This window comes from Monopterus albus, unplaced genomic scaffold (genome assembly GCF_001952655.1).
Source record: "Monopterus albus unplaced genomic scaffold, M_albus_1.0 scaffold195.1, whole genome shotgun sequence".
NCBI lineage: Eukaryota > Metazoa > Chordata > Actinopteri > Synbranchiformes > Synbranchidae > Monopterus > Monopterus albus.
In genome coordinates this window covers 840,866-853,208 of record NW_018128075.1, presented here as the reverse complement: position 1 = coordinate 853,208, position 12,343 = coordinate 840,866, and the positions used below count along the sequence as shown (strand labels likewise).

Here is a 12,343-nt window from a genome sequence, read left to right as displayed (position 1 = left end):
GCTACGTGGGCATAGCTAGCTGGCCTATTCTCCATGGTGTGTAGCCGCGCTTCTAAGTCTGTGAGCCTCGCCTCCAATGATGCTAGCATTTGACATTTATTACAAGTACCATTATCGCTAAAGGAGGCAGAGGAATAACTGAACATGCGACACTCCGAGCAAGAGAAAGGAGGAGAGGAAGAGGGGGAAGCCATTGCTCTCGATTAAGCTACTAGCTTAGCTAGCTTCTAAACTAGCCGACCTAAAGTAGCAAGTTAAATTTGGTAGTTAGCAAGAACTTCTGCAAAACAAGTGCTTTAAGTGGTGCAAGCGTATGTTGTCACTCAAAAATTCAGATGAACCTAGAAAATAGTGAGTTTAATTCCTAAACAATCTGGAAGCAAGCACAACGCAGTGCAAATACAGAAAACAGGAAATGAGTACGGTTTACCGCAGGAAACAGGTTCCGCATCTCACAGGACCAACCATAGGTACCAACAGTGTAGGCAGTTGTCAGATGTCTTCCTTGTGGACTTACTGTGAACTGGGACAGATCTAGGTCCTTTAGACCTCATGTTAATTTAAGGCTGGGATGTCCAAACACATGGAGCTGGAGCAGGCCTAAGATAATTCAGTGTGTGTTTGCATTAGCTGTAACTGCCCATTTGATAAACATGAGTCAGAACCCCCCCTATGTCGCTGTACACTATGTTATTGACAGCAGGCAGTCCAACTGGGATAACATGCACCAGGTGATGTATTTCTACCTGCTGCTGCAGCCCAGTCATTAACCCTTTCATGTAAAGGTGTTCAAGATTTATATGACATGATGCAAAGTCACAAATCTGTTGGCATGATTTTGGTTTTTAAACTTGTGGCCTCCATTGTTCATCTGATTAACAAACTTTCTTTCTACTTCCCTCCACTTATGTTTAGCCAATTAGTTTCACTTTCACCTGATGAGGTTGATAGATGGCCGCCTTGCCATTTCTGACTCCACCCCAGTGGAGATGAATGGATGTTGTGTTGCACACAGTAGGGAGGAAGAACATTCTCTGGCTACTTGGCTTGTGACCCCTTGTTTCTGTCTCTCCTTCTGTCTTTCTTTTAGGCCTTTGACGCATTTATCTACATCTTCTTTGCTCTAGAGATGGTTATAAAGATGGTCGCCTTGGGAATCTTTGGTCGTCGTTGTTACCTCGGGGACACATGGAACCGACTGGACTTCTTTATCGTCATGGCAGGGTGAGAGCTTCTCATTCCCTTAATTTATGTCAAGGAACACACCAGTGAATAGTTTCATTCCTAACTCTCATCTTGTTAAACTGAGCCGCTGACAACACCTAATGAGAACATTTCCTAGTAACATTTAAAGTAATGGTAAACACTATGTTCACATAAACTGAATGTGAATCAGATGAGGAGAAAAATTGTGTCCCTAGATTTTATTGACATTTACATCTTTATGTTGAAACTACTGTACAGCTTCCAGCACATTGGAATTTTATGAAAGCTCAAATGTTGTAATTTCTCATGGGTTTATTTAAAGGCCAGGCTCCAAATCCCCTTTTCAGCTCGGCCATCTTTGTCTTCCAGACAGCACATGATTTGTTATGCTACCGCGCACGGCCAGTCGCATGTCGCTGTTAAATATGTAACATGACATTAAATATTAACATGTTGACAGTTGCTCACTTTCACCTGCGACTTGAGGGACAATAATGCAATAATGTAATTCAACTGAGCTAATCACTGTGCTAATTGAATGAATCAGCTGAAATTACCCTGCCATAAATTTTCAACAGGGTCATGCTGTTACTGCTGACTTAATGAATATGAGCCAAAACCTTTGGCTGGGGAAATAAAATCACTTAAACTGATTTTACTGAAAACAAATGAACTTTCATAGTGAGCCTGGCAGTAGCCCTGCCTAGTGTGTAAAGTAAATGACAGGTTATCAGTAAGACCACTGTCACATTCTTTTGTAGTCTTTCTTTGTCTTTTTTTTACCAGGTTTAACTTGTATTTTTCTATCTTACACATTTTCCTTCCAGTGCCTTTTTGCTTCCCCTTTCTTCATCTTATACTTCAAGTGAGAATGAACCTTTTCCTTTAACTTGTACTACCTTGCTTTCCTAAGAATTTCCATACATTTCAGCAGTCACCAGCACACCGTTCCAGCCCCTAGAGATGATTATACTGCCACCATTTTGCTTTCTCGTGACATCTCACCTCGTCTGTTCCTTTAACTCTGATCCCACAATTTCAGCTCCTGTGTCTTTCATCACCCTCCGTCTCCTTGTCTTTCCTTCAAGTCACTATCCTTCAAGCAGCAGCCTCAGAGGTCTGTCTCTGTGCCCCAAACCCCAGTTGTCAGTGTGCATGTTGCAGGAAGATACCACCGCCACCACAGATCTTACATCCACCGCATGCAATGCATGTAGCAGCGAGGAGGAGGGCGTGATGAAACATTGCACCCCTGAGAACTATTGTGCTAACCACAAACAGTAGGTGAACTGCAGGAGGGGGATTAGGAGCGACATGACTTCCACACCAGCTTGTACTTAGCTTCTCTGCACAGCTGAACCAGCAGTGAATGAGTGCATGTTTGTGTGAACTGTTGTGGTACAGGCAGGTGTTCAGCGTGGAAACCAAATGTTTTCTTTTAGAACAGGTTCTCTCTCAGGCCCGACCCCCTGCTGAATGCCTGTTTGTCTGTAATTTTTAATTTTGGCAAACGAACCTCCAACTGAAAGCCTCACTTACTGCACTGGTTGTGCATTGTGACATAGGAACATTTGCATTTCAGTGGCTGAGGTGTTTGTTAAATTAGCTATAGCTGCCACCAGTGACTGCAATGGTGCTTTATTCTATTAGAATCATTTCAATCTTTTTTTTTTTTTTACTACCCCTCTCTTTTTCATGCTGGTTTGCTTTGCACAGGAATACATTTTAGACAGGTACTGAAGTCCTGCACACCTCCACTAATGCATGGTGAATAGTCAACAGTTCAGTTAAATTGAATTCATATAAATTCAAGAGTGGCAGTAAAATTTGGATGTGAAACATCAGCCAGGTGGCTAGTGGCCAACCCTTAACTGGTTTGATACGCAGTCAGAGATGTATTGCCATCAACCCTGTCTGCTAGAAGTTTCATCTGTGTACAACTGTTTGCAACAACAACAACAGTTTTTATCACTATACGGAGAAAAATGTGGAAAGTTGCAAAGTGTTCTAAATGCATAAGTAAGTTTTCAGTGAGAATGTATCTTTTCTTCCAAAATATATTGTAATACAAAACCACTTATAGTGATAACAACAATTAAGCTATTTATGGTTATAATTAGGCTAAGACATGGCAGCACTTAGTTAGAGAAACATCACATTAGCTGTTTAATACACAAAAACTCAGCAGCGACTTGAACTGCAGGACAGGACGTGTTTTCTGTAATAAAGGTCAACTGATACTGTAATCCTTTCCTAACCTTAACCAAAGTCCTTCTGCTAAACCCAGACTGCACACAGAATCCAGGATGTGTCAGGTGTCAGTCTTACCCTTTGTACACTCACCATCCATCCAGTTTCCCTCAGAAATCACGGCTTGTGAATGTAACTTTGGCAGTGATTGTGTTTCTCACTGCAGTGTATATGGAAACAACATAGACGTATATAAACAACTTTTTTATGAAACAGGGTTGCTTTACAGAAATTTGGATACAAAGACAAGATGTATCCCACATTTGAAATTGAATCTTTAACCTTTAGCTTTTTTAAAATTGATTTTCTGCAATGGCGCACATCTCCTATGGGCTTTCAGCATGTGCAGCAACTGATATGTATGTAGCATAGAGATGACAATGGAACATGTATAAAAATATATATGAAAGATAAACACACAAAAGTAAATGTACTGTAAATACACTGTCCAACTTGGTTGTCCATTTGAATTCACTTATCAAGTCTGCAAGCAATCATTTCATCAAACAGCCGTTCTTTACTGCTGTTTACTACACCACAAGTTTTCCTGTCTGCTCCTTGTGTCCCACTTCATCTGATTGTGGGTTCATGAGAGCGACCCAGGTTCTGTCCAAGATGTTGAGCTATAATTGTGAAAAAATTGCCTGGCACTGCACCTCTTGTAAGCCCAGAGTAAAGAGGGCAAACCTTTCCACAATGTGAATGTGTACTGTAAAATACAATGTCTCCTACCTTCAGTGGATCCTTGAAGGACAAGCTAGTAATGGATCTTTGAGGTGTCTGCACATGCACATGCATGCGGCGTTCCAGTCACACCCCCTTTAGCACATACGTCTGATAGATTATACATATGGTGTGTAAAACCCAGTGAAGACTATGATGAGTGTTGGTCTTTTTCCTCACTGAACAACCAACCACAGTGAATACATTAGCATGTTGTTCTTCAGTTTTTCTCCTGAGGTCTTTTACAGCTGAGGTGTTGATGCCAGCTCACTATGCACAGCAAAAACAGCACCATAAAATATCTGTCTGTCCATTTTCAGATTTTGTGTTAAGTCATTTTGCTGTAATAAAATTGTATTGGTTTTTACCCAAAGCCAAAGAAGAGGAGAGCCATTTAATTTGACTAATTAAACTATAAAGAAAGATTCATGTGTAAGAATTTAACTTGGAGCATGGATTGGGCTGGCACTGGTAACAGATTTAGGTCAACACATGCAGCACATTAAATATGTGAATAAAGTTACTCAGTACTAACCACTGATCTGAAAAAGGAAGCAGGTTATTGGTGGGTACCTTAGCTATAAAGCTCAAGGACTGCTTTCTTATGCTTTGAAGCTCAGTTTAGCAAGCACCTGTCCTAATTTAATAGAGCTTGATTTCACAGTCGTCTCCTGTCTTAGGTCTTTCTCTCATTAACCGACATTTGGTCCTGGGCCCGAGTTTGGGAAGGACAGTGTTTGCTTCAGCCATTTCAGCTTAATAACTAATTTTTCTAACCCTCACATGCTTCAGTTTTTTCCATCAAATCCTGTTTCAGAAATGTTTTCTATAGAATCTGCCCCTTCACAATTCTCCTGGGTTGTGCGTGCTTGTGCTGGTGTTTATGTGTGTGCATAGTGTACCTTTAAATATGTGTGTCCTTTTGGAAGCATCTGTCATCTGGGGTAATGTTTGAGAGGCTATCTGTGAGCACAGGCCCTGCTTTACACCTCCTGTCTCCAGATCCATCTCTTCTCTCCGCTCCTCCTCTCTCCCTCCGCACCCTCTATCTGTCTCCAGCACTCAGCAGAGGGAGCAGGAGAGGAGGTAAAGACACTTGGTGTGTTGAATGAAAAATGGGAGCAATATAGCAGAGGAACGGAAGGGACATCAAAGCGTATTAGTGGAGAAATGTCAGGGCTCATAAATTTACACATTTTATGTTCTAAACGCCTTCTTATCAAACCTATTGTAGGAGTGACAACCAGGACGCTGCCCTCCACCGCTCAGGCTGTTGCTCACTTAGTGCTCGACTGCTGATCCGAGCATTATCCATCTTAGCGTTTCACAAATAATTTTATTCTTGCCAGACTAGAAAGGCCATTAAAGGGAAATTTAGTAGAACTGTTCAAGTTAATTGGTCCTGAAGGCAGCCAGGATGCATCAGCTTTGACAGACCGCCTCACATCTTATTACATAATTTAAAAAAACAATAATAAAGTCATATTTATTCTTACCATGGAATGGGGCAACACTTTTGTGCTTTATAGAGCAAGAAGAGAAGGTTCACTGCCGTTTACACTAAACAGAGTCCTCTTATGCTGAGGATGCTCAAAATTTGGTTCTGTTCTTTAAAAATGAGAAAGAAATAAGAGAAAACACTGAAGAGCTTCCGATTATAAGTTTCATTTAAAAGAGCTACTAACTTTGGGTTTTTATTGATATGCCCATTTATTAATTGGATTGGGCTGCAGATTTCTGTCTGAATCCAACCTGTACCCGAGAGCGTGAAGCAGTAATTCGCTGGAGGGGTTTTGTTGTTGGTGTTCTGTTGCACTCAGGTCAGGGCACACACTTGTACAGGTCATAGTCTTGACTTTTACTTCATTAACTCTGTATGTGATTTGTGCACTGTATATAAAGTTACTCTTAACTCTTGGTAGCAGTAATAACATCACTGCCAATGAGTGACGCTAATCCTAATTCGATGGCGTGCTGTGCCAGGGTATTTGCCTGCAGCGGTGTGGACAGAGACGGATGGAGATGTATGATGGGAGTTTGTCTTGTCTGGTTTTTAGTCTTTTCTTGATGGCATCTTTCGTTATTCAGCTTTGGGACTGTTGCCTTGTCTGCAGGAGGAGACTGAAGGTTTAGTTGTGGAAATGTTTTTGGATGTGAAACTTCACACTACAAGCAGGAAAGACCTTTGCCTGGATTCACTTCTGTGTCAGTAGCGAAGAGTTAGCAGAGTCCAAGTTAACTGGCACTGGTAACAGATTTAGGTCAACACATGCAGCACATTAAATATGTGAATAAAGTTACTCAGTACTAACCACTGATCTGAAAAAGGAAGCAGGTTATTGGTGGGTACCTTAGCTATAAAGCTCAAGGACTGCTTTCTTATGCTTTGAAGCTCAGTTTAGCAAGCACCTGTCCTAATTTAATAGAGCTTGATTTCACAGTCGTCTCCTGTCTTAGGTCTTTCTCTCATTAACCGACATTTGGTCCTGGGCCCGAGTTTGGGAAGGACAGTGTTTGCTTCAGCCATTTCAGCTTAATAACTAATTTTTCTAACCCTCACATGCTTCAGTTTTTTCCATCAAATCCTGTTTCAGAAATGTTTTCTATAGAATCTGCCCCTTCACAATTCTCCTGGGTTGTGCGTGCTTGTGCTGGTGTTTATGTGTGTGCATAGTGTACCTTTAAATATGTGTGTCCTTTTGGAAGCATCTGTCATCTGGGGTAATGTTTGAGAGGCTATCTGTGAGCACAGGCCCTGCTTTACACCTCCTGTCTCCAGATCCATCTCTTCTCTCCGCTCCTCCTCTCTCCCTCCGCACCCTCTATCTGTCTCCAGCACTCAGCAGAGGGAGCAGGAGAGGAGGTAAAGACACTTGGTGTGTTGAATGAAAAATGGGAGCAATATAGCAGAGGAACGGAAGGGACATCAAAGCGTATTAGTGGAGAAATGTCAGGGCTCATAAATTTACACATTTTATGTTCTAAACGCCTTCTTATCAAACCTATTGTAGGAGTGACAACCAGGACGCTGCCCTCCACCGCTCAGGCTGTTGCTCACTTAGTGCTCGACTGCTGATCCGAGCATTATCCATCTTAGCGTTTCACAAATAATTTTATTCTTGCCAGACTAGAAAGGCCATTAAAGGGAAATTTAGTAGAACTGTTCAAGTTAATTGGTCCTGAAGGCAGCCAGGATGCATCAGCTTTGACAGACCGCCTCACATCTTATTACATAATTTAAAAAAACAATAATAAAGTCATATTTATTCTTACCATGGAATGGGGCAACACTTTTGTGCTTTATAGAGCAAGAAGAGAAGGTTCACTGCCGTTTACACTAAACAGAGTCCTCTTATGCTGAGGATGCTCAAAATTTGGTTCTGTTCTTTAAAAATGAGAAAGAAATAAGAGAAAACACTGAAGAGCTTCCGATTATAAGTTTCACTTAAAAGAGCTACTAACTTTGGGTTTTTATTGATATGCCCATTTATTAATGGTAATATTAAAACATTTAAATTGTTATGTGGAATGATTTTATTCATTTATAAATAATGACTATTTGTCAAAATAATAAAGAAGATTGTGGCTAAGTAAAAACACCTCAAATTGAAATTGGACTAATGAAAAAAGATGATTGATTTTAGTGGGTCTCAGTGCGACAGTCACGAGTCATGTCAGGTTGTGAATGTACTTGTGCCTTAACAAATATGTACGTGGGTGCTGTGTCATTGTGTTGGTATTAGAGATTTTTTTTTGTTTGGTTTTGTTTTTGAGGAGAGCAGATGGGAGACCATAAGTGATTCTGGTTTGTGTTGGCAGAACTATTCTTACACATACAGTATATCAAACAGTCTCCTTGTTCTTTGACAGAACCGTTTTCACTAATTTAAGATGGAAGCAGTTGTGTTCTTGGATCGAGTTAAACATGACTACAGTTGTTTAGATTGCTTTGTACTGGGAGATGAGAATCACTGGGGTCTAACTGGCCTGAGGTGGACTGTAGCAGTGTTTTGGCATTTCATCAGCTTGCTGCTTGCAGCTGCTTTTACATCAGTGGTGTGCTTTTCTGATTTATTTTGACTAAAATCTCCCATTATCAGTATCAGTGAATTCTCCAGTTATGGGACCAGGGTGAATCCTGTTGGGGTTTACATCTGGTTATAAGCCTCTTGACCTCAGGTTGAGCAGGGAATCTACAAAAGCTGTTAGTTACTGCATCACCTTTGATTAGCATAGTGCTGCTACCTCATCGATCTACCATCTTGTCAGGCTGGTAGAAATTTGTGCTGCTGTTGTGCTGAATCAGGCAGTCCAGCCATTAGTCAGTAAAACAGGAGCCTGCAGTCTCATTAAGAATTGAGGAAGAATGCCAGCTCATTTCTTTTTATGAACATCGAAAAAGTTAATGGGCAAAAGTTGTTCATTTCACACTTCAGTAGGAATATGTGGAAAGAAGGGCCAGAGTTTTCATTTCAGGCACTTAACAAGCTCAAGTGAGACAAACAGCAGCATGAACAGATGAACATAAAGCGACATTCTGACACAAAGCAACATGTGGGGGTGCTCTGTTCTTATAGTCACTAGAGGAGTCCCTGACTGACAAATCCTAAACTTGTCCTAGACTTAAAACCTAATTTGACTCCACTGCAATTCCCAAAATAAGCCTCAGACCAAAACTAAGTGACTCTAAAAGATCTAGGTTAAAGACGAAAAGTCACCCAACAATGGGCGACTAAGCAGCTTTTGAAATTCCTGATTCCTTGTTGTTCCTTTGTGAGCAGATGTATTAGTTGTTTGATAACACAGGTAGCTTCCATAGTTTCAACAGGTTCTTTGTCATCTGTACAATAGGAAAATCCTAAAGAACTTAGTGCATTTATCTTTATATACTGTATCCACACTCTACTGTAAATGCAAACAATAAGTTGCACTCTTGCTGTACATGAACATGCTTGTGCACCTGCACATGCTGTTTTATGCACATACCACAGTTAGTTTAACTGGCAGATGATGTATGAGGTTACTGAGTTAATGATCCTGAATAGTTTAGACACTAAATGTATAATAAATGAAGCCTGCAGAACAGTCTGGTGTCATATACACCAACCGTCTAAACAGATGTTTGTGTGTTCAGGCTGATTATTATCTGATTAAGTCATAATGTCACATTCAGTAGCTGGTATACCATGTTCATACAGGCTGGTACTTTGTCACATAATTCTTCCTGCAGGGGCGGCTGTGGCTCAGGATGTAGAGCGGCCGTCCCCAAACGTAAGGTCGGTGGTTCAATCCAAATGTTGAAGTGTCCTTGGGCAAGACACTGATCCCCAAATGGCCATTATCATTCCCTTGTTTGTTAAACAGTTTGGTCAGTTTCTGTAGATGATGCTCTTTTATTTCATTTTCATAACCAGCATACCCTTGTTTGTTAAACAGTTTGGTCAGTACTTTGTCAGTTTCTGTAGATGATGCTTTTTTATTTCATTTTCATAACCAGCATTAAAAGTTGGTGGGTCCTAAGTTTAATTTAGTAGTAAACAGAGAAGCTTTAAACCCAGACTGAAAAGAAAGGGGAATTTTAACAGACCTCAAGTTTTCTGGGACTGTCTGCTTCTCCATGTTTAGCTTTTATATAGAGACGCTAAGCAGACAGCAGCAGACCTGCCCCGAATGACCCGACAGGTCTGAACAATGCTCAACAGAGCAGCAGATCAGATCATAAACCATTGATTAGGCATTTTTCTTTGCTGCTAGTGTGAGGATAAACATGTTGCTTCATTTAACTGTCAGTCAGAAAACACACAGCCACATTTCCTAAAACATAGGATGATTCCTTTGGTTCAGACATGTTGCACTGGACTGTGCTAAGTTTTTATGCACCTCTCTTCATCATCACCTTTTATATGTACCTGGTTAAGTATTGACAGAGCAGGACATTTCAGAACAGTCCGACTTACTGCGACCTGCTTGGCTATTTACTCTCCTCGTGTATTTTATTTCACTGAGATATGTTCTATAGTCCAAGGCTTGAATATAATGTGTAGATTCTGACAGGAAGATTTGTGGAGAACAAGTGAGACGTGCAATGTGACCATGACAGCGCACACACACACACACACACAGACATGAGTATGAGCATCTGTGCCCAGCTGGAAGTGTAACAGTAGCTCATTAAAGCGCTGACACCGCACAACACACTGTAGGAAGGTGAGAATGGAAAATGATATATGCTGAGAGAGAACACACAGAGAGGGCAAAACAAAAGAGATTGGGGGATTAAGAGGATGAGGTGTAAAAGGAAGTGGTAGAGAGAGAATATAAAGACTGAAGAGAGTGGAGAAGTTCATGGGATAATAGTGGAAGAGGAGAGAAAAAGTAAAGATGGGGATGTGTGTGGTAAATGTGTGCATTTTGTGCTCACATCTCTCTACGTGTGTGTGCCCCTCTATCTTCGCTGACTTGCAAACTACTTCTGGGACAGAAGATCTACTGCAGCCATTAATCTCATTTTAATAATTGATGCTGTCTTTTCCAGGGGGAGTCTGGCCTGGGCTGTTGACATAAAATGAGACATTTAGTGCTAACTGGTAATTGCCAAATTAGTTTTCTTTTCTCCACTATTAGGCAAGTGTACCAGTAAAATTGCCTAAATGTACAATATCTATTTGGCTTCATTACTGTAATTTCCAAGACCATCCACCATCTGTATCACCAAGGTTTTACTACTGTAATATATAGTACATCACGTCTAATGTGACAGAAACCAGTTTGCTCTTAATGCTGGTGAACTACATTCCAGCAGATGAACAACTGTGACTTTTAGTTTTGGAGTTAAGAGACTAGGTGTTGATTCTTCAGGGGTCTGGGCAGAGTGGGGTGGAACAGGTAGCAGGAGCGGGAAAGACAAGGGGCTGGGACTGAAATAACGAGGAATCATGGGGCAGATGCAGAACAAAGTCAGAGATCATGGCAGTCTGTTGTCATGGTGATGGCTTCTGATTTCTATTCTACATCTTATGATTGTGCTTATTAAAGAACAGACGTTATTTGTATCACACCGATGATGGGGTGCAACGTTTGACACTGACTGATTAATCTAGCATTTGAAGTTCACTGTGCCATGGCAAAATAATTAACACTGCTGGGAGCAAAACACTTATTTGATTGAAATTAAGGGGTAGAAAGAGAGCATTGAGAAGAGTCTCCAAGTGGACACATAACCTTCATCAAGTGTTCTAACTGTAGTGTGTCCTTCACTGTTCCTGTGAGAAGTAACAACATAAACTGTGACTTAATCTTTGAGGCAAATCTTCCGTGTTCTTTTTTTGAGTATGAGCCTAAAGATGTGAAAGGCAGAAATCTCAGAACCTGCTAAAGTAATAAGCCTAAAGATGTGAAAGGCAGAAATCTCAGGACCTGCTAAAGTAATGAGCAGAGAGAGAGAGAGAAACAGGATAAGATGTCAGTTTCTCTTGTGCGAGTGCCTACAAGATGGTCCTGTGATAAAAGGTTGACACAGAGGAGTTCTCAAGTGGGCACTCTCCCTTGACGTGTTGTCGATAAACCCCTGGAGGGCCCGACAGTATTCTGGTGTCTCAGAAAGACTCCTCTCTGTGTCCTCGTCTCCAACTTTGGGACCCGGCAGGCATCTTGGCTCTTTGTCCAAAGCCACTGCGTGCTTCTCTCTACTGCCTCTGATGCAGTTTTGATGGCTAAACACAGACTTTGGCCTCTGATCCACAAACCTCTGAGCAGTTTGAATGTGGGTGTTGCCACGGCACCTCTACACCCTACCTTACCTCAACAGCAGGAGCTTCAGTTCAGCCATGTTGTTGTGCTCCAGCGGCTAATTCAACACAGTGTAGATGTTTCTGCTCATCCTTCCAGAGTACAGTGAGCTCGATAATGAAAGCCTTTTTTGATAGAAGGGGACACAGAACCAAATTAGGCCTTAGCGTCTTGGTAGTAATATATAGAGGGAATGCGAGTTGCCAGCCAGTGTCCACCAATGTCTTCAAGTTGCAGTATTTGAATTGATAAAAAGATTAATTCCACTTTGATGTGCCAGCTGAAATTTCACACTTAATATTCCAAATGTCCTTATGAGTCGCGTGTAGCATTTCAAAGTCTGCTTCTAAAATTATCTCCAACATTCAAAGCTTTC

The 12,343-nt window shown here is 41.2% G+C and overlaps 1 protein-coding gene across 1 annotated transcript in view; it reads left to right on the top strand.

Moving 5' to 3' along the window:
- The window catches only part of LOC109970351 (voltage-dependent T-type calcium channel subunit alpha-1I-like), a gene marked incomplete at its 5' end in the record, with an annotated part of 125,189 nt that overhangs the window by 7,932 nt on the left and 104,914 nt on the right, over window positions 1-12,343 (top strand). Inside the window, one exon of the mRNA XM_020617854.1 lies at window positions 1,091-1,224. Within this exon, the coding sequence (XP_020473510.1) occupies window positions 1,091-1,224 (134 nt within the window). The remainder of the gene's footprint in view (window positions 1-1,090; window positions 1,225-12,343) is intronic.